This window comes from Zootermopsis nevadensis, unplaced genomic scaffold (genome assembly GCF_977971745.1).
Source record: "Zootermopsis nevadensis isolate Lab colony 2312 unplaced genomic scaffold, Znev_1.0 Znev_ptg000003l, whole genome shotgun sequence".
Taxonomy (NCBI): domain Eukaryota; kingdom Metazoa; phylum Arthropoda; class Insecta; order Blattodea; family Termopsidae; genus Zootermopsis; species Zootermopsis nevadensis.
The window spans coordinates 13800546-13828136 of record NW_028259135.1 but is presented as its reverse complement, the minus strand read 5'-3'; the positions used below and the strand labels follow the sequence as shown (position 1 = coordinate 13828136).

General features: G+C 36.1%; 1 protein-coding gene and 1 long non-coding RNA gene across 11 annotated transcripts in view; one reads left to right on the top strand and one right to left on the bottom strand.

The window, feature by feature from the left end:
• Positions 1-27175, top strand: l(2)k05819 (transmembrane protein 94-like protein l(2)k05819). 7 transcript variants are annotated; one of them, XM_022079973.2, is made up of 27 exons: positions 1-239; positions 1115-1238; positions 1894-2028; positions 2827-2963; positions 3746-3939; positions 4167-4421; positions 4907-5113; positions 6947-7114; positions 7813-7916; positions 8173-8270; positions 9040-9283; positions 11464-11514; positions 14660-14753; positions 14890-15104; positions 15492-15727; positions 16344-16468; positions 16707-16855; positions 17963-18169; positions 18939-19079; positions 19391-19541; positions 20544-20752; positions 21578-21752; positions 22517-22762; positions 23345-23597; positions 25670-25763; positions 26166-26327; positions 26972-27175. In XM_022079973.2, exons 2-27 carry the CDS (start codon positions 1126-1128, stop codon positions 27042-27044), a joined length of 4236 nt encoding a protein of 1411 aa, XP_021935665.2. In that variant the 5' UTR covers positions 1-239; positions 1115-1125; the 3' UTR covers positions 27045-27175. The 7 variants fall into 7 exon arrangements, with proteins under 7 accessions (XP_021935665.2, XP_021935662.2, XP_021935663.2 ...); XM_022079970.2 differs by lacking the exon at positions 1-239 and adding an exon at positions 323-387 and having other exon boundaries at positions 19394-19541; XM_022079971.2 differs by lacking the exon at positions 1-239 and adding an exon at positions 324-387 and having other exon boundaries at positions 22556-22762.
• LOC110837642 (uncharacterized) overlaps positions 25492-27591 on the bottom strand; it is a 3412-nt gene continuing 1312 nt past the window's right edge. For all 4 annotated transcript variants that reach the window (XR_015533583.1, XR_015533581.1, XR_015533582.1 and 1 more), the window contains one exon: positions 25492-27567. This is a non-coding gene — a long non-coding RNA (uncharacterized LOC110837642). The remainder of the gene's footprint in view (positions 27568-27591) is intronic.

Here is a 27591-nt window from a genome sequence, read left to right as displayed (position 1 = left end):
TCAATATTTTTGTTTTAATTTGTGGTCACAGAGATGGAATTATGGTTTACCACATGTCGCTAAAATAACAGTTTATACCAGCTAAAGCCAGGCGATTAGCTAAAGGCTTGCGTTATGTTGGTAATTTGTAACTGTGCTAGAATGCGGTGCTATTTAGGAGGATGGTATGACTTTGAGGTTACGAATAGGGTGGTAGCTTCATGTCCATGCAATATCCATTAAACAACATTAGGAGAGAGGTATACCAGTGCATATGGAAATTTAACAGTTTTTAATGCATGAAGTTGGCTGCCTTCTGGTTTGTAGTGCCGTTTAGTCTCGCAGACATACACGGACTTTTCAGACGTATTTGCTTTCTCCATCATCGTCGCCCTGACGATGGAGGCAGTAAGTACCTTTGAAAACTTCTCCCAGAATATACGGCGCTACACGCCAGACGACAGTCGGCTTTCCACGCTGCCTAGAGAACCTCAGTTTGTACTTAATTTGTAGTGTATCTTGAAGTGAAAGGACTTTAATCAAATTATAAACATTTTAGTTGGCTAATTACACGAGATGCTGTGGGCAAACGTTCAGATACATTTTTGGTTTTGTGAAGTAAAACAATTTTGCTTGTTGTTTTGTTTGGGTGTGAAACGTGGTCTGTCCGCCTCAGGTTTGAGAATAGGGTGTTGAGGATATTTGGGCCTAGCAGAGAGGAGGATGGGGTATGGAGAAAACTGCATAATCTTAAAAATTTGTACTCCTCCCCCAGTACTGTCATGGTGATTAAGTTAAGAAGAATGAGATGGATGGGCATGTGGTGCTCATGGATGGAGCAAGAGATGTGCACTGGGTATTTGTTGGGAAGCCTAAGGGGAAGAGACCAATGGGAAGACCTAGACATAGATGGGAAGATAAGCTTTGGTTAATTTGGTGATGTACCTTTGGGTTTCCTAAGCCAGCTAGTTAGTTAAAGGGAAGTTCAGTTCCCAAACTTTAATGCAACCCTTTATTTAATGTGCAGAATATGATATACTGTATTTCTGGCTTCAGCATGAAATTTGTTATTTTACCAGTTACAGTTCCTAAAGGGTGAGAAGAATTGCCCATTTAATGTAATTTGTGTCATTAGGAACTAAACAGATGGATTCTGAGGCTGGTAACAGAATGGGTTTAACCACACAGGAAGCTCTGAATCGCTTATGTCAAGATATTGAAACTGTTGTAGATGAATACAAAGAATTCCAAACAAAGAGGTAAGTAGCAATTTTCTCTTAGGAGGAATAAGATTACTTGTAAGTGTTGTTTGCTTGATGTTTGGTAATCAGTCCAATAAAAAATATGTGGCATGTATCAAATATAAATTTTGTCTGCCTTTACATTTTGAATAAGAGTGAAATCAGGAAGATATTCTTACAAAAGTTTTGTTTGTATATACTTTGCTTATAATGAAATGTAGAATACTACATCTGCCAGGTGACACCATCCTAGGTAAGATATCAGAATCATAAACACTACACTGTGCTGAACATTAGTGCAAAAGAAAAAATTCTTGTTATTGTTTGGAGAGTTAGATGGTGTGTGTAATGTAATATATTGCAACATGGACTTGTATGTCCTTCTTCACTCTGCTGCAAAGACCTCAGTAGTTTTACTCATGAAGTTAAATATCTTTGCCTGTAGTTTGACATATGCTTATGTTTTTATAGCAAATCAACACATTTCATCTTGGGCTTAGTTTGTAATATACCATAGTCAGAACTCTTTTAAATTGATGTGGTTTAATATATTTTAATACTGTTCCATGCTGCATAATAACAACATGCAAACATATAGGATTACTTCTTATATTGCATAAGGTACATCATATGAAACTGGTTTTTTTAACAAAGGCTATGACATTTCCTACAGGCCGTATGGTTCATGGCTGAAGGATATGTTCCATCACACGAGTCGGTATACCACACTTTGCTGGACGTCAGCCCTTGCGCTTCTTTTAAACTCACTAACTCTCTTTTTAGTTTACCTCACATCCAGTGATCCAAGGTACTGTTTTCTAAATATTCACAAGCATGTTTCAGAGATGTGTAATTTTATTTTACTATTAAAAGAAAGTTTCAAATGTAAAAAAAGAAAAATTGGTATCAGAAATGACAGTGAGCAGTTAACAGATTATAAGTGTTTGTTGATGATGACGTCTTGGTGCACAGGACATAGCTCAAAAAAAAATAATAAAAGGAACACTTTCAAACCTAAGTCTAGCTTCTGTAATTGTAGGAATCTAATGTAAGGTTTCCATTTGAGTTACTTTAAAATAAACAGAGAAACAGTAAAATTATTACCTTGCACATATCCATAGTCCTTCATACATGGAACAGCACATAAATATAACAATGCAAGCTGTTTGGTGAAATTGAAATCAGGCTACACATGGCTTTTATGTAACTGAATGTTGTGTGCTGGAAAACTTGGCTGGCAACTATATATGTCTTGGTTTGTGTGTACATTATGACAGGTGAAAATTGTTGCCTTGTGCTCATGAAGACGTTAATATTACGGTATATTATTTGTTACAGCAGTGGATGGTTGTTTTACTTTGGCAAGAAATTTCTTTTAGCAGAGATCATGGGCATTGTCATAAGTTGTAAGCTTTGAATGTTTCCTGCATTCTTGTCAGTAAGCTGGCACAAAATTATTACTAGGAAATCAAGAAGGCATGCTTGAAACATTCATGCAGTTTCTTCCAGATATGTCCAGACACTAGTTGTGATAATTTTTCATAAAACAGTGGTTCTTCAATTAATATATTCATGTTTTGTTTTTATGTTGCTTCTCCTTTGTCAGGTATAGCAGTTTGCCATTTGAAGGCTTTGTAATACTTGTGTGTCTCAGCATCAACCTAACATGTGTTGCCAGGGAAAACAGCCTGAGGTACTGGGAAATACCACAGAGAGTTTGTAACTTACTGGAAAAATTGAAAGGTATGCAGGCTTTGTGTAGGTCTTACAATTGAAAAATTTAAAGAGTTCATGGCTAAGATGGTATCTGCATTGATCACACTAAACAACCCATCCAGTTTATTCAAACCACAGGACAACTACAAGACATATCCAAGCCTGATATTTTCCTCTCACTCTCTGTCCCCCCCCCCCCCCCCAATTAAACCCACCAACTTCATCTACACCTTGTTGCCCCTGAAATTTCCCTATGGGAGGCATTTAATGTCTACCATGTGCTTTTCTACCATCAAAAACCTTTACTGTCACTGTTAGTGTTTCCTTCTACTATTCTTCATTCTCCTAACCTATGATTTATTACAAAGGAATTTGTGAACAAATGTCCTCCTGCCATTCTCACTACACCCTAAATCCATAATTTTATTAATTTTCAAGATATTTCACTGTCAATATGTTTAAATTTATCCCATTATACTTACAGTTGTATATTGTGGGTTAGGAGGAGGTAGTTTGAAGCTGCCTGCATTGAGGAAATCATGTGCCTAGTGAAGAATGGATTTATCTGTTAGTGTCTCCTTTGTTATGGGGTTGCCTATTTGTAGATCTTAAAACTAAAGAAAAACTTTGCACAGTAAAATGCAACTCACTGAATTTAGAAGTTGCATTATAACTAAGAACATTCTTAATTTTAGTAGCATTAAGCTAGAATTTATGTACTCTTCCATCACTAGTTTAGTGGTTAAGAAGCGTTACACAGTATTTTAATATTTTATGAAATAACATGACTCTTGCCGTGCTCGGAACAGAAGCCACAAGAAGCTGTTATTGGCTACCAGAGAACTACCCACACCTCTGTTCACCATTCTCACCATGTATTACACTACAGTGGACATATCGTGATGGTCATCTTGTAAACCTACCATGGGCATTGTTGGTGACTGGTGATGTGATAATGATTCGTCCAGGTCAACAGGCTCCGGGACATTGTATACCATTTGAGGTGAGAGACTTCAGTATCACTAATATAAGTCAACAATATTGTGATTTTGAGGTCTCTCCTCATAATTTAAGTTTGAGAGGTGCATGGTTTGAATCCTGATTCTGTTTTAACTGAAGTTGTTTCTGATTTACCTCTATTCCTGTGGAAGAATACCAATATAAGTATCATAATTTAAGGTCACTCATTCTCCTGTTATGTGGTAAGAAATGAAATGCATCTTGTTGCAGGATAAGGAAGCACCAGTTCTTCATGCTCGTGAAGTGTACAGTCCCATGTTGCATTCCATTCGTGAGTCATTTAGTATTCCAATGGCCCGTTCTCCATTGTTCAATAAGAAGTATATTCTCCAAGAGACTCCATACTTGAGCAATCTGCGTTTGGCTCTAGAGCAGGCTCTGGACCGACCAGTTACATACCATAATAGACTACGGCACCTTCTTATGCCTACGTGTTTGGAGCAGCTTGCACTTCCTGTCATTCTGGTCAGTTACAGTTGTATATAAGATTTTCTCGACATGTTTTTGCATATCTGAGTCAGTTTTATTCCTGGAGCTCTTTTAAGAGGTTGAAGAACATTTCTAGATACATTCAAGTTTCATATCTTTAAGGCTGTAGGTTTGATGTCGGCCATTATTACAGTTATGTGAAATAAAACACAACAAATTATAAAAGTGTACAAAATTTTAATGTGTCACCCGGAAGGAAAGTGATTACTTTATAGATGTAGCCATAAATGGGAGGATAATGTTCAAATGGATCTTAAAATAGCATGAGTGTATAGACTGGATTTAGCTGGTTAAAGGATCAATCGGTGGACTCTTGTTACATGGTAATGTACAGTTTTATTCCATAATAGGAAATGTTTTGATATTACAGACAGTAAACAATGTCCAGCATAATTGTATTGTTGTAAAACAACCTTTTTTCACAGACCTTTGGAAAAATGTTATATTCTTTGTTACTATAGGTATGTGTGCTGTTTGTCAACCTCATTCGCTTCCTATACCTCAGCAGGTGGGTTGGAATAGGTCATTGGACTGAGATGTTCCTCCTGCAGACAACAGCTGTTGCTCTTCCATTGCTGCCAGTTGTGTTTCCAGCGGCCTGGATCATTCTGGACTCACTGGGCATGGCTCGCATACAGGCCCTTATCCATATGCCCTCTCATTCACAGGTCAGATGAGAAAGTTTACTACTGAAGAATACAAATGAATGCAGGGATACAAAACAACAAATCTCCTTAACTACTGGATTTGCATCATTATTCTATAAGATATACTTATGGTATTACTTCTGCTTGTTCTCCCCTCCCCAAATAATTTTTGAACCAATTAACAGATTTTCATGAAACTGTGTGTGCAAATCATGCCAGTTTATGTCATTCATTGTAATGAATTATCTAGAGATGGGTCCTTGTTGTGTTGATGTTACTGGGTTTGTAATACAGTGAAACCTCGATGCATCGTTTTTGGCGGGGGTGGGGAATAAAAACGATGAATACGGGAAAACGATAGTTGCGGGAAAGCATTTAAAATTTGAAAAAAACTGAATGTTTCTCTTTCAAAGTTACTTCTTTTTACCAAAAAAGTCTTTAATGGACAATTGGTTTGTCGAAACTTTACGTTTTAGGCCAAACAGAGCCCTTTCCACGTTCAAAATGTTTCCCTCGTCACGTTCACTAATATTATGCGCATAAAAGAACGACTTCACTTTTGCCAATGCAGCATTTGCTTCGGCAAAACTCGGCACAGCTTCAGGCTCGCATTCGTCGTCTTCCTCTTCCTCACCACTCCCACCCCCTTTGCGAACAATAACAGGAAGAATGGAAATACTATTACTGCCGAACTCAACGAAACGTAGCTGTAGAAGACACTGAACCACTGGAAACGAGATGAACCAGAAAAATGAAAAGTGTCGCCCACCTTTCCTTTGTACTTATAATAAAAGCATTTGTGAAGAAATTCACATTGCACATGCCATCTGGCATCGCTGGAACGAAATATGAGTGCACCCTAATTAAACTCATAAAATTTCTGACAATGAGCACCACCATTCACTCCAACTATCACCCCTGCACCGCTGACCCCTCATTCCAAAAGAATCTGTGCTGGTTGGGCGACATAACAGGTTACCGCTACTGTGTATTCCAAAAACATTGTGCGTCTTATCTCAAAACCCAGCATTTTAAATTCTAAAAACATCGCGTAAATTTTGTTATAATTTCTCAGAAACGATCATTGCGGGAAAATCGTGGGCCAGGACTAAGATTTTTGAACGATTGATGCGATAAAACGATAGTTCGAGGAACGATAGAAGCGGGAAAATGTAACATTATTTTATATGGGATGTATCTGGGACCGAACAAAACAGACGATGCATCCGGGAAAACGATGGATAGAGGTTTCACTGTACTAGTCTTACATTTTTCCATTACTTGAAAGAACTTTTAAATGTTTTTTTCATCTTATCAGTGTGAAAGTGAAAGTCTTTTATTTGGTATTGAATTATGTTGTAGTAGATTGATTAGTACTTCTAGAATTTTCCTGGTTTAAATATTGACTGACAGTTGTTGTCCCTTCATGAAAGTAAACTAAACAGGTTAGTTCAATTGTAATGTGTAATTTGTGTTTAGGAGGTAGCTGGTTCAGATTGTGGTTGATGCATTCATTATCGTAACAATTTTTTCCTCAGTCCCACCATATGAATAATAGGTCATGACAACCATGCCTTATCCTCTCCAGTCTGTCATTTGTAATCATCTTTACATCTCATGCCTTAGTATAGCTTTGTCAAATAACTCAGAAACCAACCATTTATCCTGGCATATAATGAGTGGTGTATTAAAATAGCCTGTGAACACTTGAGCCTGCTTCTTTTCTAATTTTCTGTTCATAGTCATCCTGTCAGTTTTCAGTTAGCACTGTAAACCTCTGCTGCTGATAGTGTTATCAAACAATATAACAGTTAGTGCTCTGTTTTTTTATATAAACAATTAATACATTTCTAGCACATGACTGTAGACCCTTTTGAAGAAGCAGATCTTGCTGAGCCAAAACACCAAATACCTGAGATCAAGTGGAGAAAGATTAAGACCTACTTGGTGGATGTTTTAAGAGGACGTGGGCAGATTCCGTCTCGATCGGCCAACCTGTTACATGTCCTAGGTTCTGTAACTGTAAGTTTGATGTTGAACTGCAAGATATTTAATTCTTAACTTGTGTCTCTTAGAAATTTTTAGTGTTTCCACAATGCCTATGTGTCATTCCATTCCAAACAGGGGACTGTTCCATTACTTTTATATCAGAAATCAGTATTACTGGTTCCACAGACATTACTGAAAGTTTCATTTTTTGTATTTAGTGAAAAATGTCATTACCTCAGGGATTGTACCCTCATCTACACTGGAGATATTATTTGGTGTGTAAGTGAATAAAGCAAGTGAAATTCACTGAGAGCTTGTGTATGTCTGTGGAGAGATGTGATGTCAAAAAAACATTTTTTTAATGAATTAAAAATGGTTGTATGAACATCAGCCATAAACCAAGGAGTGGTAGGCTGTCAATGAGCAAAACAGGTGGCACCAACATAAATTACTTAGAACAGATGAGGATATTCAATGTGAAGTGCAAGGTTGGCTGTCAGGGTTGAGCCAAGACTTTACTGCAAGAGTATGGGTAGTCTCATTGCACAGTGAGACAAATTCCTTCTTAGGTAAAGCAATTATGATGAAAAATAATACAGATATGTGCCACAATTGCTATATATCTTTTTTGTGGTAATTAGTTAATGATTAGCATTTCAAGTAACCAGCAAATGTCAGTTTCAAATAAATGCATTTTGATATATTTTCACTAAATTATGATTTGTTTGCAGGCTTTGTGCTGTGTTGACAAGAAAGGTATCCTGTCATGGCCAAATCCAACAGCAGAGAAAGTTTTTTTTCTTAGAAACTCTTCTCATACATCTCACTCTTCAAGGTAAGAGTTTCATCATGACTTTTTCGTTGGATCTTTTTTATGCCATTGCCTTACACAAATCATCTCTAAAAATACATAACAGTAACTATATCAACATAGTATTGTTATTACTGTTTTTAGGATAATCCATGTTGTCTGAAAGATGTAGACCATTTTACTGTAAGTCCTGTGTGCTTGAATGCAGCCAAGTGTTGTGAATTATCTAATTTAATTGAATCAGTTTCATCTTTTGCAAGTCACTGTTTTTTATGTGTAGTGCAAACAGTATTGTGCATACTGACCCACTGCAGACAGGAATACTGGAAGAAGATGAGAAAGATGAGGGAACGTCAAAGTCCAGTTTTATGCAACATGGTAAGGCGGTGTCAGTGCAATGTAAAATATTTTATTATGTGAAGCTGCTGTACAGTTAGTGTGCTAAAAACTTTGTGCCAAACTGTGAATTTCATTACATTACTATTTTAATATTAAAGCACTGTTTGAGTTTCCAGTAACTAATAAATCTTAATGGAAACTTGAGTACTTTTCCAAAAACCTCCATTGTAAAGAAATTTATAAAACCAAAGTCAAATAAGGTGAGGGTCTGCTGATTTTTTATCAAATGAGATAGTATTCAATCAGCAAAATGTCTGACTGTGTGGCTGGGCAACCACGATTCATTTCCCAGTAAGTTGAAGGATTTTTCTCACTTGTTGACCAGCCCTGGGGTCTACCCATTTTTTATTATTTTTTTTAGGAGTACAGGAAATAGTTCCCTGCGATTCAGATATAGCCAGGATATGAAGTTGACACATCCATCTAGTACAAAAGTTAATAGTAATGCATGGAGTGTTTATCTCCATGATGCCATTTTCATGGTGGATAAGCACCAGTGTAGCTTTACCTCTGTTCTTACTGTGTTATACATGTCGGTTAAGATTAGTTGTTAGTGATTAATTAGTACAATTAGAGACTGTCCTGGATGCATACTTATTCATTCAGTTTGACCTTCAGTTGATCACACAGTTTTATCTGTTATAAAATATTTTATGATATATTTGGAATATTATGTAAGTATTGTTGCCTTTCCAGATATGAACCTTAACATACTAATGTATAATGGAACAAAACATGTGTGCTGTAGATTACAATGCAATGCCGACAGTGGCTGAGGTCTTGGATCTGACCCATGATCACATGAGCCCCTTCCGTCTTCAGTTTGATGACCACACATGGAAACAGCATCTCAGCTCTCTGAAACCTCTAGGGTTGGCAATCTTGCTTAATACCTGCAACATGGCCACACAGGAGCACTACACACAGTTTTGTTCTCATGTAACATGCGAAGCCCTCTACGATGAAGATCTTGTCCCTGTTACCAATCGCAGGTAAGGTACTCTGCATTGTTGCTCCTTTGTCTACCAAATATTTAGTTACAGGGTATAAGCTGGAGAGAAAGCTGTTTGGATAACTTGTTCATACGTGAAGCAGTGAAAATATAATCTGAAAATATTTAAATTTAATGGAAGGACTAACGGAGAAGTGGTCTGAATGAGGCTTGGGGCTTCATACCCTTAAAATTTTCCAAGTTCCATAGTGGAAACGCTGTATGCATACAAGTGGCATTATAATTCCAGTCATTTATAATATCCTATCATTTGTCTGTATGTGGCTTTCATCTACCTTCCATTAATTACAATTATTTGTGCCAGATGTCTGTTAAACTAAGATACCAGTATGTATTTCCTCCATCTTCTGGGCTAATCTTCAGCCTTCAATCCTAAGAATGGAGGCAGTTTATTGCTCTAAAGTATTGGTGTCTACCTGCAAGTTCACAGAGTGTTACAACCCAGAAGACCAACATCAACATGCATAGTGAGCATTTTAAAAATTATAAAAACTGTAAAGCAGGTAATTAGAAGAAAACTATGAAATTAAAAAGTTTTGATTTTATACAGTGAACACCTTTGAATATAGAATTTGTGGGAATTTTTTCTACATTAAATTCCTTTTTTGTAAAATTGTGAATAGTGAACTTTTCTTTTCCTTATCTGCAGCTTATATCATTGGATGAAATTTGTACATTTAATGGTCTGTGTATTATACCATGTTGTCTGTTTTGTTTTGACACCCTCAACAGTAAACTAAAACCTTGTTTATTGGTTAGCACAATCTTTTAACATCCTTTAAGTGTGGGAATATTTGCATGTTATAACTCTGCTGTTATTAGGTTATACTTTGAAACTAAATCATTTGAATTCTTCTTAATTTACCTTTATGTTGGTATTTTACTAAATGCAGTTTATTTGTTCTAAATTGTTTCTCTGTGCTTTGTACTCAGTTTTTATATACCATATTCATGTCTGTAGTTTTCTGCTTTGTGAAGTAACATTATGTTTGTGTTTGTGCATATATAAACTGTTTTAAAACCGTGTACTGGTATCACTGAAGGAGCAATCAGAATTATTTTGTATGTTGGAAACATTTCAAGATTACATGGTAATGTTTCAGAGAGCTGGAATCGCAACAGTTTGATATCATGAATAGTATGACAAGTTCAAAATGCCAGGAAAGGTTTTGCTTGAAAGGTACTGCTTCAGGCAGACAGAATATCACTTTGCTGAAAATATTATTTACCTCATGCATTCTCTATTACGGGGTAATTTGGTGTATTTGTTTTGCTGGTTTCTGTTCTATTTTAACCTCAGACTTGTTCTGATATACCCATCTCTTCTGTAATACATTCTGGGAAAAGGACTGTATAATGAAATTTTCTATTGGGTGAGCTGTTTTATGTAATAAAAGTGATTTAGGTTCCATGTCTAATCATTCATTGCCATCCAGATTCAGCATCCCCAAACTATGTACAGAACAATTTTTTCATTCTTCTTTTTTGTGTATATCATAATAAATAATTTCTCCTTTGTGTGGATGTTCTTGACCTCTCACATGATCCATATGTAAAGGAGTAGGAACTGCTACAAGATTCCTTACTTTATCCAGTCTGGCTCTTGTAGAAATTTAAATGCCTGCCATTGTATCTGTCCACACCCTGAAGCACATGAGACCCATTCATAGACAGTGTTCTGCAAGTGGTATATTCCATTGATGTGCTTGGAAACCTATAATTTTCCAGATTTGTAAATACTTGTTACAAGTAAGAAATCACATTTAAATTGTGGCACAAGTCTCTTCTTTCTCTGATTCCAAGAAAATTACATACAGAACACATTGCAGTTGAGAGTGATGTAGAACATTCAGTGGTAAAGTATGAAGGTGTTTTGAACTTGTTTTATGTATAGGATTTTGAGGTTTTCACAACAGTGAGTCCAAAGATGGCTGTGTTCTGGGCTGTAGCGCTATGTAGAAGTTTACCAACAGTTCAGACGTACATGCTGCCTCATCGCCTTGATTATGGAGACAGCATGTACCTCTGAAACATTGATAAACTTCTACCAGACTACACGGTACTGCAACCCAGAAGACAGCCATCTTCCTTGTATTAAGTGTGTTGCCTTCAGAGTTTGAAGTGGTAATTGGTTGGTTTCTTCTGATTCTCGTTGTGCAGGAAAGCAAATCTCTCAGAGGACATGGCTGTGCTGCTGCCAGGAGCAAATAAGTAATTACGTCTGACTTTATCAGTTGTCACATCTTCCCTTGTAATCTTTTATTCTCTTGTATTTAGAGAACTTACATGCAGATGCAACCTTACATCAAGAAAGAAATAATTTTGTTATTGGTTACATTTTAAAGAGTATGGTATATGAGGGTTTAGCATGTTTTGCATGTATATATGTGTGTAGATTATGTGTGGGTAAAACTGTATAAGATCAGAGAGGGGGTTTCAGATACTTAGATACAAAAGTGGCAGAATATAGAATGACCCTCGTTAGTCATCAGGGGTTATCTGTTTTCAAAAGGTCTGTACTGTAATTTTGTCCTTCTGAGTTATTAAATTGGTACCTTTTCACGCATTCTTTAAACAAAATTTTACATAATGGGAATGCCACGTTTATCTGTTTCTCTGAAACTAGCAGACGTATTTGAAGAAATTTGTTATTTGTGGGTCTACACAAAAAGTCATCTTGAAAAATTAATATTGTTTTGTATTGGTTCAGTATTATTCACTTTTCATCAAACTTTGTTAATTTAAAAAAAATTCTTTGTACAGTGTTTGCTTTCAAAATTGATACTTAGCTTAAAATATAGGTTATATCTTATACTAGTTTGCTTTTTGAATTGATTATGAGAATTCCTCTTCATTGGTATTTAAAATGTCTTAACGTTCCCCAGTTGTGACACATGGTTGCATCTGTGTGCAATCTCAAATGCTTCTATTTGGCTGGGCGATGGAGTATTTTGCAGCTGGTTTTCTTCTGTTGTAGGAGGTTTCACCTGTGAACATCGGGGACTCATGATGTGGCATAGAGGATGTTTGTAGTAGTTCATGTTTTACCCATTAAAATGTACACATGTCCACACAGGAAAACCAATGCTTGAATAATGCACTCTATACACAGTTTTCACAGCATGATTCAGTCAGCCACACAAAAGGAGATTTTTGCTGGAACTAGTATGGATCATTACAATAACATTTGATTGGCCTATGTACAATTGGCTCTTATCCTTCAGTCTTAACATCTTATACTATGTGCTCTGTAATAAACATCATTGCTGTTTCATTCTAATCAAATGAAAGTGAAATACAGACTTTTAATACTTTTTTAGCTTGTTGCTTTTATATAATACAGATGTTCATGTTTCCATGTGGACATTGTGTTTTAATATGTTGGTGTATATACAACTTATTGCTGTCTTGAATTTATATATGAGTTAAGTAAATTGCATGTAGTTATATCTTCCAGAACTTCACAGATGTTATGACACAGTTAAACACAAATTATGTTTGTGTGTTCATGTATGTTGTGGATTCCACATTCTAGTATATCATCATGCATGACTTGCTAAGTGAATAAACATGATGTAGTGTTTGCAGAAAGCATTATGATTTTTGAGGTATATTCAGTTCTGTATCATTCTGTAATATAGTATTTGGTTCAATTTTATATTTTGATTTATGTATAACTGTACCATAGTTACAGCATTAATTTTTCTTGCAAGTTTTGTGTTCCTTTTCATACTGACACTAACTACATTGACACTGATGCTTACTGTTGTATTCACATGCAATAGTATAATAGCATTATTTGTGACTTTCTTTGTTACTATTGCACTGATATGTTTTCACACAGAGTATTGAATATTGAGTATTGTCTTTCAGCATAGAGTATAGATTCTAGACCATTTTTGAACACAATGTAGTGTATAAAAGCCGCTTCAGCAAAATATAAAATCATGGCTTTGCCAATTGTTATATTAAAAAGGCATTTAATTCTGAAATTATTATAATTCTTAATTCCTGTCCTGAGTTGATCCCCTAAGAGAGTCAGCATCAGCAGCCACACTAATCTGACCTGGAAAGCGTATGGATCATCATCTGAATAGTCAAAATCATGAATTACTGACTTAATACATGTCAGATCCTAGTACTATCTAGCTAGCATGGTTGACATTTGAGTAAGAAAACAGGTCCAATATGTTATATTTTTATTGTAGATAAGGAAATTTTCTCATGTTTCACAGATTACTGAATGGAACATAATTATGTTGTGTATCTAGTGCATCATGCTTGTGATGCTGATTACATTTTGTGTGCATGTGTGAAGGTTCATCCATATCATTGTTAGCATTTGTTACTGCACAGTTAAATGCATTCCATGGTGTGGAACAGGTCGGAGTATGAGGCATTGTTTTCAGAAAGTACCTAAAAATACAACACAGTTACACAAACATATCCCAAGAACAAAATAGTCTGCAGTATACCTACCACATACATTCCTAAGACCAAACTGTGGATGCACCTTCTATTGCTTATATGGCAGTGTATGTCTGGTGGTTGTCTAATGTAAAGAAACTTTACCCATGTCAGATTCCCCTGCAGCCCTTACGTAATTTTTGCTCAATAAGTAATTGTATTTGAGTGTTCACATTGGCTCTATAGCAGGAAAGCTTGACTTATGCCCATTGTGTTGTATCTTATATAATCTAAGAAACCATTCTTAATATTCTAACTGAAAAATATTTTGTTACTGAGGTAGTTTTATATCCGTAAGGATGAATTCGAACTTGGTTTCTTTTTCACATAAATTGGTTTGAAGATTTAGTAGTTAGAAAATAAATTATTACCTCTTGTCAGTTAAGTTGCACTTATAAACTTACACCTCTGTCAATATTATGAGCTTAGCGTTTATATTTGTCATTTTAATTATTAGCATATGAAAGAAGTGTGAGGGCTGTTCAGTGAGTAACTTCTGAGTGTTTGATCACTCATACTTATTACATCTAGGTAGACATCGAAAAGAATGAGGAACAGTGGACAGACCCTTTATTTCTTGATGTAATCTCCAGAGTCATAAAGACATTTATTGCAGGGATAATCTATCTCTGACTTGCACAGAGAATAAGTCAAGGCTTAGTGAATCCTGAACTTGTGTCTTTGCCTCCTCCTGTTAACTCACCATTCATAATCAGTTTCACATATCTAAGTTGACACTGTGTGACTCAGACAGTTGTTGCAGCAACACTGAAGAGTCATCAAAAAGGCACATTAATATTGGTAACCAGATTTAGAGACTCTGCTTATAAGCCACATGTGAACCTGTTTTGATGTGTAATTTTGCTGAGACTGTTTGTGCTGGTGGCAGATGCTTGTGTGAGTTGGCAAAACAAATTGGATTCATGGATCAAGCACAAGATGTTTTTAAACTGGAGGATCAACTTTCTACCTTCAGGCATGTGGTGAGTGGATATCTGATACCTTAGAATAATTAAAAAATTATTGTCAAGATTTGGGGTTGGTCTTCCTTATAAGCTCTGATGCATTTACATTATCTCTGTCTGTTCTGATATTTTCATTCTGTTAATTCTTTTGCAGCAACCAGAAGTTGTCCGCCGGGACATAAAGTTTGCTCGTTCATTATCAATGGCAAAGCTGAAGTTTCCATTTCCACATATGGTGGCTGTGGTTATGAGGGAACAGAGTCATGGAGATCTGCAACTCATGTCTCAGGGTACAGCTGACATAATTCTTGACTTTTGTGTTGACTACTGGGATGGACATGACCTCTGCCCCATGTCTCCCGCAGACAGGTATGTTTGTTTAGCCAGTTTGAGGTAGGATAGCTTAATCTGTAAAGTGACAGCCTTCAGACTTGATGTGCAGAATTTAATTCTTGGAAGGGACAGAATTTTTCTCTCCAGGACTGTGTTAATATTCACTTCTCTGGAGAAAATCCAGTCTCCTGCCCAATGAAAATGGAATTCATTCCTTGGGGCTGAAGAAAGTACAATATGAAATTGACCGATCATCTACATATGGCACAGTATTGGCATCTATTTCTACAGTTGCCTCTGCCCTGCTTGTTTTATGTCTTTGTATATGTGCTGCAATTTTAACTCATCTGGTTTCACGATGTTTCTTTTGGGCCCCCCCCTTTTTTTTGTGCGTTTGTCAGAAGCTATATTTGTGTTTTGCAGAAAGAAAGTACAGGATTTCTATCAGCGTACCAGCCTTACTGCTTACTGTACAGCATTTGCGTATCGACCATTGACACGAGGAGTGAACAGTCTGTTGTCACAAGTGTATCTGGAGCTGCCTGCTGATAGTAAACACCTCTATGTTCCTCATCGGAGTCCAACACCACTTGCTTGGGACTTCCGTAATGTATTGGATCCACACTGCAAAAGCTTGCCTGGACATTTTCACTCAACAGGTACTTTTTTTAAACAGAATCTGATAGTACTGCTTTCTGGTCCTGAATGTTACATTTCATAAAGACAGTACTAAGAATTGTTTTCCTCAGGTTTTATCAGCTGTCATATGTCATAATTCTTTTTAATCTATTTCCATAGCTGATTAATTAGAACACAGTAAAATTAATTTTCCATGCTGCCAGCTAGCATATTAACATATGATTGGTGCTCAGCTGGGGCTTCATTTCTGATATGGCATTTTGCTGTACAACAAGTAAATTTAACTAAACAGCTTAACATAAATTTGAATTTAATTAATTATGTGTCAAATGTGTAGAATATATATAAAAATTAAAAATAGGAAGATGTTTACTTATGTTTTTACATGAATTCCCATTTGGCAAAACTAAAAAATGGCTAGTCGTCTGATCTATGTGAGTCAGTGGTTTTACTGTATTTAGTATACATAACTATAATGATCTGAGGAATTAGTGTGAAGCAAGCTGGAACATAAAAAATTAAGCAAATTTGAATAAAGTATAAAGGAAATTGATTTTTATACATTATATTTTTAAAAACATGCTGTTGAAGATGTATTTTTTGTATGTGCATGATCACATAATTTATTGTATACAGATTCTCTCCTGGGAAATGAGGTACATGAGGAAGATGTGAATGATGTGGAAGGTTGCTTTGAAATGCAGTGTAATCAGGTGTTTATCGGGATGGTTACAATGCAATACCAGGCCCAGATAGACATGGTAGGTATTGTGTGTCATGCTCTAGCTTCTCATTATCATCATTTATCTGCCAAAGCTATCACTACTTCGTATAATTCTTGTTCTATTGATGGTGCATTTGCCACATAAAACTTTCTTTTATGCCTGTATTATGTGCCTTAAATATTTTGCTTTCACTGATATGTCTTACTGTACCAGATCCACCATTTCACTCATATCCCAGTCACAGTAGATTATTCAGTAAAATTTGGTGTCACAGGTTCAGCTGATAGAGCAGTTGGAACGTGCATGTATTCGATTTGTTCACTTCAGTAAGGAAAATGAGCTACGGTCACGAGTTTTCTCAGAAAAGATGGGGTTGGAGAGTGGCTGGAACTGTCACATCTCACTTCTAAGCGAGCGTAACAGGTATGGCAGTCATTAATACAAGATTACTAATGTGCATGATACCTTGCATCAGGAAGTGTGCTATTTGTTGTTGTCTGTCTTAACAGCTCCTCAGAACACTGGTTCTTACGATATGTAGTTACAGAATCCTGTGTGGTATTTTTATGTAAGTCTTCGAATTTGAACCAGTTTCATTCAAACAACATTTTAAGTATAGTCCTTTTCATCAGATTAATTTCTTTTTACGTCACTGAGACTTGAATTTTTTGTATCCATTATAATCATTATCATAGTGCACAAATTTGGTAAATTTAATTACATGAAATGTAATCATTATTTTTGAGTTTAAGTCAACTAGGACCAATGTGTTTGCCCTGGATTTGGCTAGTAGGTGGTTTAATTTTGATCAGGAAATTCTATTCTGATTAATTTTTGTGCCATTTTCCATTTTCTACATGCAGATATTTTAACAGTTCCTTAAAAATGTACTACAGCAGTTTCCTATATTTTCTTTCCCAATACAGAATTCATAATTGTATCTTTTCATATTTTATGCAGTGTAACTTGTGTAGTTGGTACATCGTTAATGCATAAACTAAGAAGGATGGTCATATTAATACACGAATTTAGTCCAGTACAAAATATGACTGCTAAGTCAAAACTCAGAAATATAGTTTTTATCAGTTACTAATTTTATATCCTAGAAGAATTAATTGGAGTTGGGAATCACAAATGATTTGAACTTGCATACAATATTTCAAAATGTCATTCCATGAAACATAATTTTAGTCATGTTATAAATTTTACCAGTAGTCTGATCATTAGCATTGTGATTTAGGAAGTTAAAATCCCTCTTACAGTGAATATAAATTTACAGAATTTCACATATCCATTTTAAGAAAAATTGTAACTGCTTTGCACATATTTCATCTTATTGCCACCATACCTTGGTCCTTGCTTACACTAATTATTGAATGTGTGCATTATTTTATTAACAGTGAAATTCTATAACCTTATCTACAATAATGTGTTCTTGTACAGATAATAACATATATGAGTAGCTGATGTTGTGCCCACCTTGTCTCTGTTTGTGTTTGTGTCTGTAACCTGTTGGTGGCACCACAACAGGTCTGACAGTGGCCACTCCGAGACTATAGCTACTACTGGTGCAGCTGCCATGTCTACTGTGACAAGTGGCACTGTGCCAGCTCGTCACTTCTGTCATCTCTCTTCTTCTCCCTCATCTCTCCCTAAGTGTAACACTGACCAACCAGACAGCAACGCTGTTGGTGAACCTGTCCTCCATGAAGAGCGTGTCAGCTTGCTCAATGCTCGGTATGTTACTTTCTAGTACTTGATGCACAGATGTACCTGCACATTATTTTTTGAGGTAGTTATGTCCATCAGAGCCATAGAAGTCATTTCAGAAATATTTTTTATTTCAAATTTACCTTTATTCATTAAAATGAATGCCACAACTTGACTGAAGCCTCTTCAAGGATCTTCCAAGTAAGAAGCATTTGGAACCACTCATTTTAATTGTGGTATGGAGACAACCTATCAGTCGATGCAGAGGCTAGACGAAAAATCCTCTGTCCCCGTTGGGGATCGAACCCTGGTCGCCCAGCCCGTAGCTAGTCACTATACTAACAGAGCTATCCCAGCTCATTATTAATGCCACTTTTTTATACTAAATTGTGTATGTGACAGATTTTCCTCCTTATTCATATCATTCTCTTATGATAATGTAAGAGTTCAAAGTACTCCCTCAGTGTGCATTGCCCTGTGCAGTCATGACTGAAATGTTAGTTCTTACAGTCAAAGTGTACACAGGATGTTTGAACTGGTATAGAAAATTCGTCCATTTGAAGGTTTATATGTGATAAATCCCCACCTTATGTCCAGCCACATACTCCATCTGGCAGAAATCAGAGAAACCCAGTCATATATGTTATCTAATTGTACATCTGAAAAGTTTTGTAAACCAATAAACATATCATATTATCATATTATGTATGTATGTGTAAGAAGTACTATTAAGACATTTCTGAAAAATCTTGTTGTCTCTGAGGAGAGTATTAACAATGTTTTGTTCTTCTTGTAGCAGTAACATTGGGAACTCTCGTGCTTTAAGTTTCTCTGCTCCGAGTGCAATCAATCTGGACTTCTCTCAGGTAAAGTTTGAAGAAGAGACACGTGACTGGACTGATGAATCATTGCTCAACAAGTCCACTGTAAACCACAGGTGACTACATTAAATAAAACATACCATTATTAAACTATACACATTGTTAAAAAATAGTACCTGAATTCAGTTCTGTATATATTTCCAAGATCATGTATTGTTGAACCTTTGGGTTCTCCTACTGTAATGTTTGTTAATTAGTTAATGAAATGAGAAGATACCTTTGTGCTGTGAAGTTATTTGAACTGAGGAGGAATTTCTGGCAAATTTGAAGATGTTATCAGAGCGTTTACCTGCAGGGACCAAAAAACCATGAAAAGTCTGATATGTTGCTACTTGTGTTGTTGTAGTAATGCCTGCCTTTATTATAGCAGGGATCATCAAAGCCATGGGGAAAGTCAGGACAGTGTACTGGTACACAGCATGGAACTTACTTCTCAGCAGGATACATGGCGCTCCCTCAGCTGTCTCACAGACAGTACTGAGCAGAGTGCACCTATCAATTTCATCATGTCCAACAGGGTGAGAGTTGTTAGTTGTGAACACAGTAATTTCACTTGAATCTGATCTATTTACTAACACATTACTATTGCCTATTTTTAAAGAGGTTTGGACTATTACACCAATGGAAAATGTGTGTGTGTGTAACCACAAATTTTAATGCAGTTTTTAGATCAAATTAGCAGACACAGAAACTTCTGTTTTTAATTACCATTCCACATACCAGGTAGTTGTAACATTTGTGTGATCAAATAGTATTACCTATTAGGGCTGCAACCCTTTTGAAACAATAATTTTACTTGCATCCTGTTGATATGATTGGCCATACTTACAAGACAAGACAATGGAACTCCTTTGAGCAGAGTTCTTTTTTGAGAAGTTGATAGCTAGTTGTGAAAAATTCCTACCATTTATTGAACCCAAAGATATGTTTACAAAATATGACTTTGGTCTGTATTGACTGATTAGAACAGGCACTTAGAGTAAATTATTGTATTTGTCTTGGGATACTTTTATTTGTGGTTTATTTAATGATGCTGTCAATAGCTCAAATTACTTATCTCTAAGACTGACTGTAATATAGATTTGAGGTAATAATAAAATGGATCATAAAAGAAATGGGTGTATCTGTGTGGGTCAGCTTCTGTAGCAGTAATGTGGGCTGTGATTTGTGGAGTTAGGTATAAATCGCAATAAGATAAATATTATATTATTAACATATTTTCTCAGAATAAGCCATTTTTCATAAATGTGGTATAATTAATTTGAATGTGAAGATCACTGTGGATACCATAACTTTACACTGCTTATTACTGAGTTCAGTCTTGCATACACTTGTCATATCTAGTTAACATGCATAAAATTTTCATTCAGGTCTTCATGGTGTAATTCAGATGAACTGCCACTAGCTCACCAGTTATTTTAATTATCATAAAATCATGTGCATGAGAAAGGTTTATCCATCATCTGTACTTAATACCCAAAAACTGAAAGATTTGGCAGCCATAAATGTGGTGATTTCAGGCAAAGCTGCCCCGAGGGATTGACAAGATACGCCCCCACCTAGAGCAGATAGATAATGTCCCTTTATTAGTATCACTGTTCACTGATTGTACTCCTTCTGTGACCCGAGAAATGCTTCATATCATGCAAGAGTATGGGGAAGTAGTCTGTGTCATTGGTTCTTCTGCCAATGCAGACAACATGGCTATCTTTCTCCAAGCAGATGCAAGGTAAGTACGAGTGCATAATGTCAGACAAGTTTGTCTGTGTAACCTTGCAGAGGGCAGTTGTATGATATTGTGTATGAAATATACACATATTTTTCTTGTATCCTTTCAGCTCACCATTTGAAAATTTACTGTGTGGATAAAGTTGGTACTCAATATTCTTCATATTCTTTCTGAAATTCCAATGTTTGCTAACTGTAGCATGTTGCTATAGTTGATAAATCAGTGGTCCTGGTCATGTCTGAAATTTCAGTATAATTTTACTCCCCCAAGTTGCTGACTGCCAGAAACAATATTCACTGTAGAGACGTGAAATCTGTGCACCATGTGTCTTTTATATACCATATGAAGAATTGAAGAGTGGTATAAAAGCATGGAGATATTAATTAATTAATTATCATTTTATTCTTGCAGCTAGTAGCTAGGTGAGATGGTTTAATAGGAAGTGGAGTTCATGATAATTATAAATGTTTAAATAGCTATGCTCTTGAACATTATGACACTGATAAAGAATTGTATCCATATTTTCTCCTGCTCAGTGCATGAATGTATATTTATGTTTTTCTTTGTTGTGGTATAAATAGATACTTTGTGATGAACCATTTGCCCATCGAAGGAGTCCTACTAACTGCCTGCAGGATTCACTATTTCACAATTAATTCTGAATCAGAACAAGCCAGAAGGTATCATCTTCTCAAGGACTCTGCTTCATAGAGTTAGACTGCTGAGATGGTTCAGTAACCTGGACACGAATATTTCTGTTATATATTTTGGATACCTAATTGTCTGTTTTCTTGGATATGGGTTATAGTGCATTTTCCTCTGTAGCTTGGCAGTAGAGCCTCTGTACCCACAAGTGTGCCAGAAGGTGGCCGTGTTCAAAGAGACTACACCTGATCAAGGACCATCACCTGTTGAATTGAGTCGCAGTCTCAACTCCATTGCGTGCTCCATCAGTTTTCGGAGGGAGGATCCTATTTCAATCTTCCACCTCATCTTGGAGGTGAGTTACTTGTGTTTAATTTAGTAATGATTATTATTCCTATTTCATGTTGAGTGTATATAAAATTCATCTACATGTGTATCTGTCGCCCTCGGTGGACTAGTAGTTAGCGTGCCATTGGACCCAAGGTTTGCGGGTTCAATCCTGGCCGAGGTTGGTGGATTTTTAAGGGTGATAAAAATCCGTAGCACAACTTCCTTTGGAGGGGAAGTAAAGCTGGCGGTCCCATGTTGTAGATTTATGGCATATAAAAGAACCTTACGAGCATGATACGAGATGTTTCGTAAGCAAAATTCAGCGTCCATTTCTCACCCAAAAGTCTCCTGATTAACTGCTAGATGGCTGTGGTAGTCAAATCAGGATTGAGTAGAAATTGTGCAGAGTCAGTGGGCTAGTCACTCACTACTTCACGCACGACCAAGACCAAGAAACCTCCAAAAAGGAGGCGGCAAAAACCCACAACAGGGCTGTAATGCCAAGAAACAACAACATCATGTGTATCTACAAATTCTCTGTGGAATATTCTTATTTGTTAATAGTTACAAACATAATTAAAGTGTGAAATTTTGAGGTTATATTGGTCAAATTGCATGTAGTTGGAATTTGTATAAGTGAAGATCATGCAAAATATTCATTTATAGTTTATGCCAGCTTTGCCATACAGGCTGAAGCATTGTAAGGGAAGAAGGCTTCAGAAGTTCTCAAAACTTCTTCTTTCTCCCCAGCTTATCTGATTTCAGCATGTCTGTGTGCCTGTGTTACAGTCACGCCATTACATGCAATGTGTGTGGAACTGTGTACAGTTCTGGGTGTGCTGTGGTGTGACAGTGAGTGCAGTACAGGTGCTAGGGATCTTCCTAATGCTGCCACCCGTCCTCACAACAGGATCTGTGCTGTGGTTGGTATGCTTGGTTGTTCCTCTCCTCTCACTCTCATTGGTTGCCAACTCAACTGACCCACAAGTCATGCAACGTGCTACTGGCAAGAATCAGTGTGTTGTTAACTCACAGGCAAGTCACTTTTTACATATGGATGGTTGCTAATTGATTCTGAATCTATGTTTTACAGCTCACATTTTTGTTTATTATGGTGATAATAGATGTTTTGTGAGGTGGCTCTTGTGGGAATCTAATCAGTAATCTCCATCTAGTGTCTATATTAAGAATGCAAGAATGTGTGGAGGTTTTCCTGCGCTCCCCCATACATCTTCATGGCTTCATACTCAAGTTACAAAATGTTTATACATGTATTTCATAGTATTTTCTGAAAACTCTTAATTCTTTACCGTGGAAGGATGTAGAAAGTATAATTCAATAAAGTGATATATTTTTACTTTGAAAAAATTATCAGTTATAGGTACATTAACCTATGAATGATTATATACTGCTAGATAGCATTAATACAAGTTTTAAGTTGATCATAATCGAATATTACATTAAAATTACTACTTTAACCATATTCAGTACAGCAAACTTATTCTTTTAGCTATAACATTATTTTCTACACAAACATTTGTATTTGTAGTTAATGTACTATTTCAAGTGTTATACACACATGATTAATTTGTTATTGACCATTGCCTGTGTTCACAGGTTTCTATGTTTGTGCTGTGGTGCTATGGTTCTAAGTTCCTGCCAACTGTATTCATAGTTCTACTGTTTTATGCTGTTACACTATCTTGTTTCTGTGGTGAGATAGTTGTCAGTACAAACACAACATGCACCATGGTGTATCCCTTGCCATCTATCAGCATTCCACAAGAACTGTGGGGAGGCTGGGTCAGACATCAGTACAGTTTGCTTACATCACAACATGCAGCACTTGCGCTTTTAGTGCTCCATTTTGGTAAGACAATTTTTGTGAATGTATTTAGCATTTTAATGTGTGTGTATATAAAAAGTATAAATACTGAATTTTTGCTTAACAAAACCATTCATATGTTTCCAGCCTTGCTTGCCATACCACCTTTGTACTGTGTTGTCTGTTGTATACTGACTGTACTTGGAGCATTAGTCAGTTCTGTGAGTTTTATTGCAAACCTTGTCTGCCATCATGACTTCCAAGAATTTGTCAACTTTGCTGTAATAATAATACATATACAGGTAATCCTGAATTTGCGCCGATTCAAAATAAAGCCGCTTTTGAAACCAGCAAGTCAAAAAATGAAAAAAAAAAATTTTACTATTATTTATAACGTTTTACAATGTTTCTCATACTGATTCTTATACTAAATCATAATTCTTACATCACTGATTTTGAATAAAAATTATAAATACAGTCACCTGTGCACTCATTGCTAAGTAGTTGCGAGATAATCTCCTAAAAATCTGCCAACATTGCGCAACAGTCACATGAGCATTGGTCACTCTTCACGGTGAGTCAATTGCGTTCAGCCTCATAAGGGAGTAAGGAAAAAATGCGCCCAGTTTGCTTCTTGTTGACACATTGAATGTGCTAAACGTGTTTGTGTTGTTGTTCGACCACTATTCTGCAGTAGCAACTGTTCTATATTTATAAATTGTAGGAGAGCCACCATGTCTGGTAAGAGAAGTGAATGTGTTGCTAAAAAGATGCGTAGGTCTATTGCGTTAGAAGATAAGATGGACGTAATTCATAGAATAGAAGGTGGTGATACCCGTCGTAATGTGTGCAGAAGTATGAAGTTGCCTCCTTCCACTGTGACTATCATAATGAAAAATTCATATAAAATAAAACAGTCAATGCAACAGGTTATGAGAGTAAGTGCAATGCAAGTGAGTTATAGCAGAAGTAAGAATGGAGAAATTACTGTTGCTATGGGTGGATAACATGAATCGAAAAAAACATTTCCTTGACTGAAATTGCTATCACAGATAAGGCAAAGTCAATTTTGAGGAACTTAGGTCGTCAATGTTTGGGTGCCGGGAACGCATATCATTCACTTCCCATTGATTTACATTATAAAAAGTTTTAATTTACATTGGTTCGTCCAGGAATGCATCCCCGGCGTAAATCGAGGTTTACCTGTATGTGTATTATTACTCTTATTTATATATGTATACCATATTAAGCATGTGTCCTCAGGTTGTGAGTGGAGTGGAGGATAGACTCTAGCTATGGAGGTTGGTAGAAAATATGATAGGGAACCTTCATGTTATATCAGAGGTTCCCAAACTTTTATACCTTGCGCCCCCTTAAAACATTTCATAAATTTCATGCCCCCTTCCAGAACAAGTGCAAGCAAACAGATTTGACATAAAATTTAGCTATGAGTATAAATTTTTATAATTTAATATGTATTATTCAGTGCATTTAATTTTAAAAAAACCGTAATATATGCTTCATACCTGGATTAGTGGGATGGATGTGGTTGCTTCTGTGAACATAACTTATCATACTGAGTTTGGAGTTTTGAAATGACTGCTGTAAGGTCGTTTTCCAGGTTCATCGTAGAACGATACTTTGTTTTGATGGCTACCACTGCTGAAGTGCCTCAATCAAGCGAAGGCTGTTAAAAATGTTTCTCCATATTTCGTTAAAAAAAGTTTTTCATACAAACAACACCCCCCCCCCCAGGGGGCGCCCCCCACACTTTGGGAACCTCTGTGTTATATAAAAGGGGGAATTTCTGGAATAGCTGAGCAACTATTAGTTTTAAAGGATTCTTCTCCATGGAGTTAGTTACTTAGCAATGGATTGGTAATGATGTGAGAGATTTAAAAGTAATAATGGAGATATTATAGAATGATACAAAATAACATCAAGACTAGCATTTGTATATAAAATAGTCGAACAGGTTACAGCATGTATCAGACTAAGAACTGTAATATGCAGGTTAAATGTGTGTACACATTTATGAACTTAAATTGATAGGATGGTAACAGTGATCAGTATTGTTATGCCTGCAGTTTGTTTAACAGACTGTTCATACATTTCAGTGACCATATCAATAAGCTTTGTGGAACGTGAGTACTCAATCTGGCATAGAAGCCCACACCACAACAGGGTTTGGCTACTGGTTGTGATTATCACGTAAGGATATTTTAAATTCTGATATGTCCAATGCATGACTTTTTCAGATTCATAACATTTCATTGGTAGTGAAGAAAAGTGGGACATATGGCTCTGTTTTAACCAGTATTCATGTTAAACCTTATATGAACAAATGTATTTATTTTTTGTTGTTGTGAAATGTTATGAAAAATGTAACTGTTACAACAGGCACAGAACTGTTCCATCTATAACATATAGCATGATTTTGCATGCAACAAAAAATTTCTATTTAGTTTAGGAATATTTTTTACCATGAAAGTCAACAACATAATGAACAAGAAATAATGTCAGACAATCATTGCAAGAGCAGAGGATATATAAATTATATTTTTATATATATTCTTTTCATTGCATATCACACTTTATATTTTACCTCTGCAGGATAAGCTTGCAGATTATGTATACTGGAATCTCCCTGTGTAGTGATGACAGCTCAACACAACTTGGTGTAGGACACATTCCCTGGTATGTCCTGACTCTTGGCTTGCTGTCATCAGTGCTCATCTTTTTAATTAATGAACTGGTGAAACAAGAAGAAATCAAGTAAGTTTTAAAGTAACTGTGCTTGCAAAATAACTATAGATAGCTCTTATATATAACATATTCCCATAAAATGAAGTACAAACATTTGGGTCCCTTGATTTTGCTGTTTGAAGATTTTGTTGTTGCTTTGGCATTGGTGATAATCTGTCCTGCATGCACACACACATTGTATTCCTCTGTGACTTTGTAGAAGATTGCTCCTGGAACTACCAGTGACCTCTTCAATTTTCAAATATATTTTTGTGAGAACTTTCAGGCCATTGTTGGCTTATTTTAGCTTGTCCCTACAAAGGGGTGAGCCTGGCCACTGGATAAATAGAACTCAAAACTCATCTGATATGCATATGGTTATACAGTATCTGGGGAACAGTTTTTACTCACAATAAAAGACATGTGAATTTTATATAATAAAGGTTAAAACCATATGAACGCTGTTATATTTCACTTTCACAACCTGAGATTTCAGTTACTCGTATGTCACCAAGGTCAGTGTAACATGTTTTATCATACTTTGTTTTCATTAACCTAAGAGCAAGATAATGGACTATCTGTTTGCACCTGCATAGGCTTGTCTTTATTTTATAATTAATTGCTGTATATGATTTATAACTATTTACAGTGAAATTATATTGATGTGTTTACAGAGCAAACGTTAGATACCAGAAACGAGCCCGTCTGGAGTTTGGAACAAAGTTGGGAATGAACTCACCATTCTAGAGGGTTCTTGTCTTTTTAAAGTGATGGCTGCAAGCTTGTGCAAATGTGTGTTAATGTTGGATATAAGTTGTGGTGTTCTTTTTGTCAAGAATTCATAGGTAAATAAACTGCTGTCTGGCACCTGCATATTAGGAATCTGAAAATGTGTTAACTGCAGTCAAATGCATGTCAGCCGTTCAGTCCATCCAACATAACCAGAATCTGCTTCTTTTAGATCCATTTAATATCATCCTGATTATATCTGCAGCACCTTTGTGATATTAAACATGCATATATATGTTGTGGTTACGAGGGGGCATTATTAAATATCTGCATTTTTATATAGAATGGACATAATATTTTGTGTTTGCATTTTATAACAAATATGGACATGAGGGAGGGAGGATATGAGATAATATGAAAATGGTGTAGTAATTTACAGCCTGTATTTCCCAGGGCCTGGTTACAATTGATGGTGATATAATTATATTCACTGCTGTTGATTATTTCCCACTGGCCTGGGCTGTATAAAATGTAAACAGTGCTAGAAAGAAAAGAAAATGTTTGT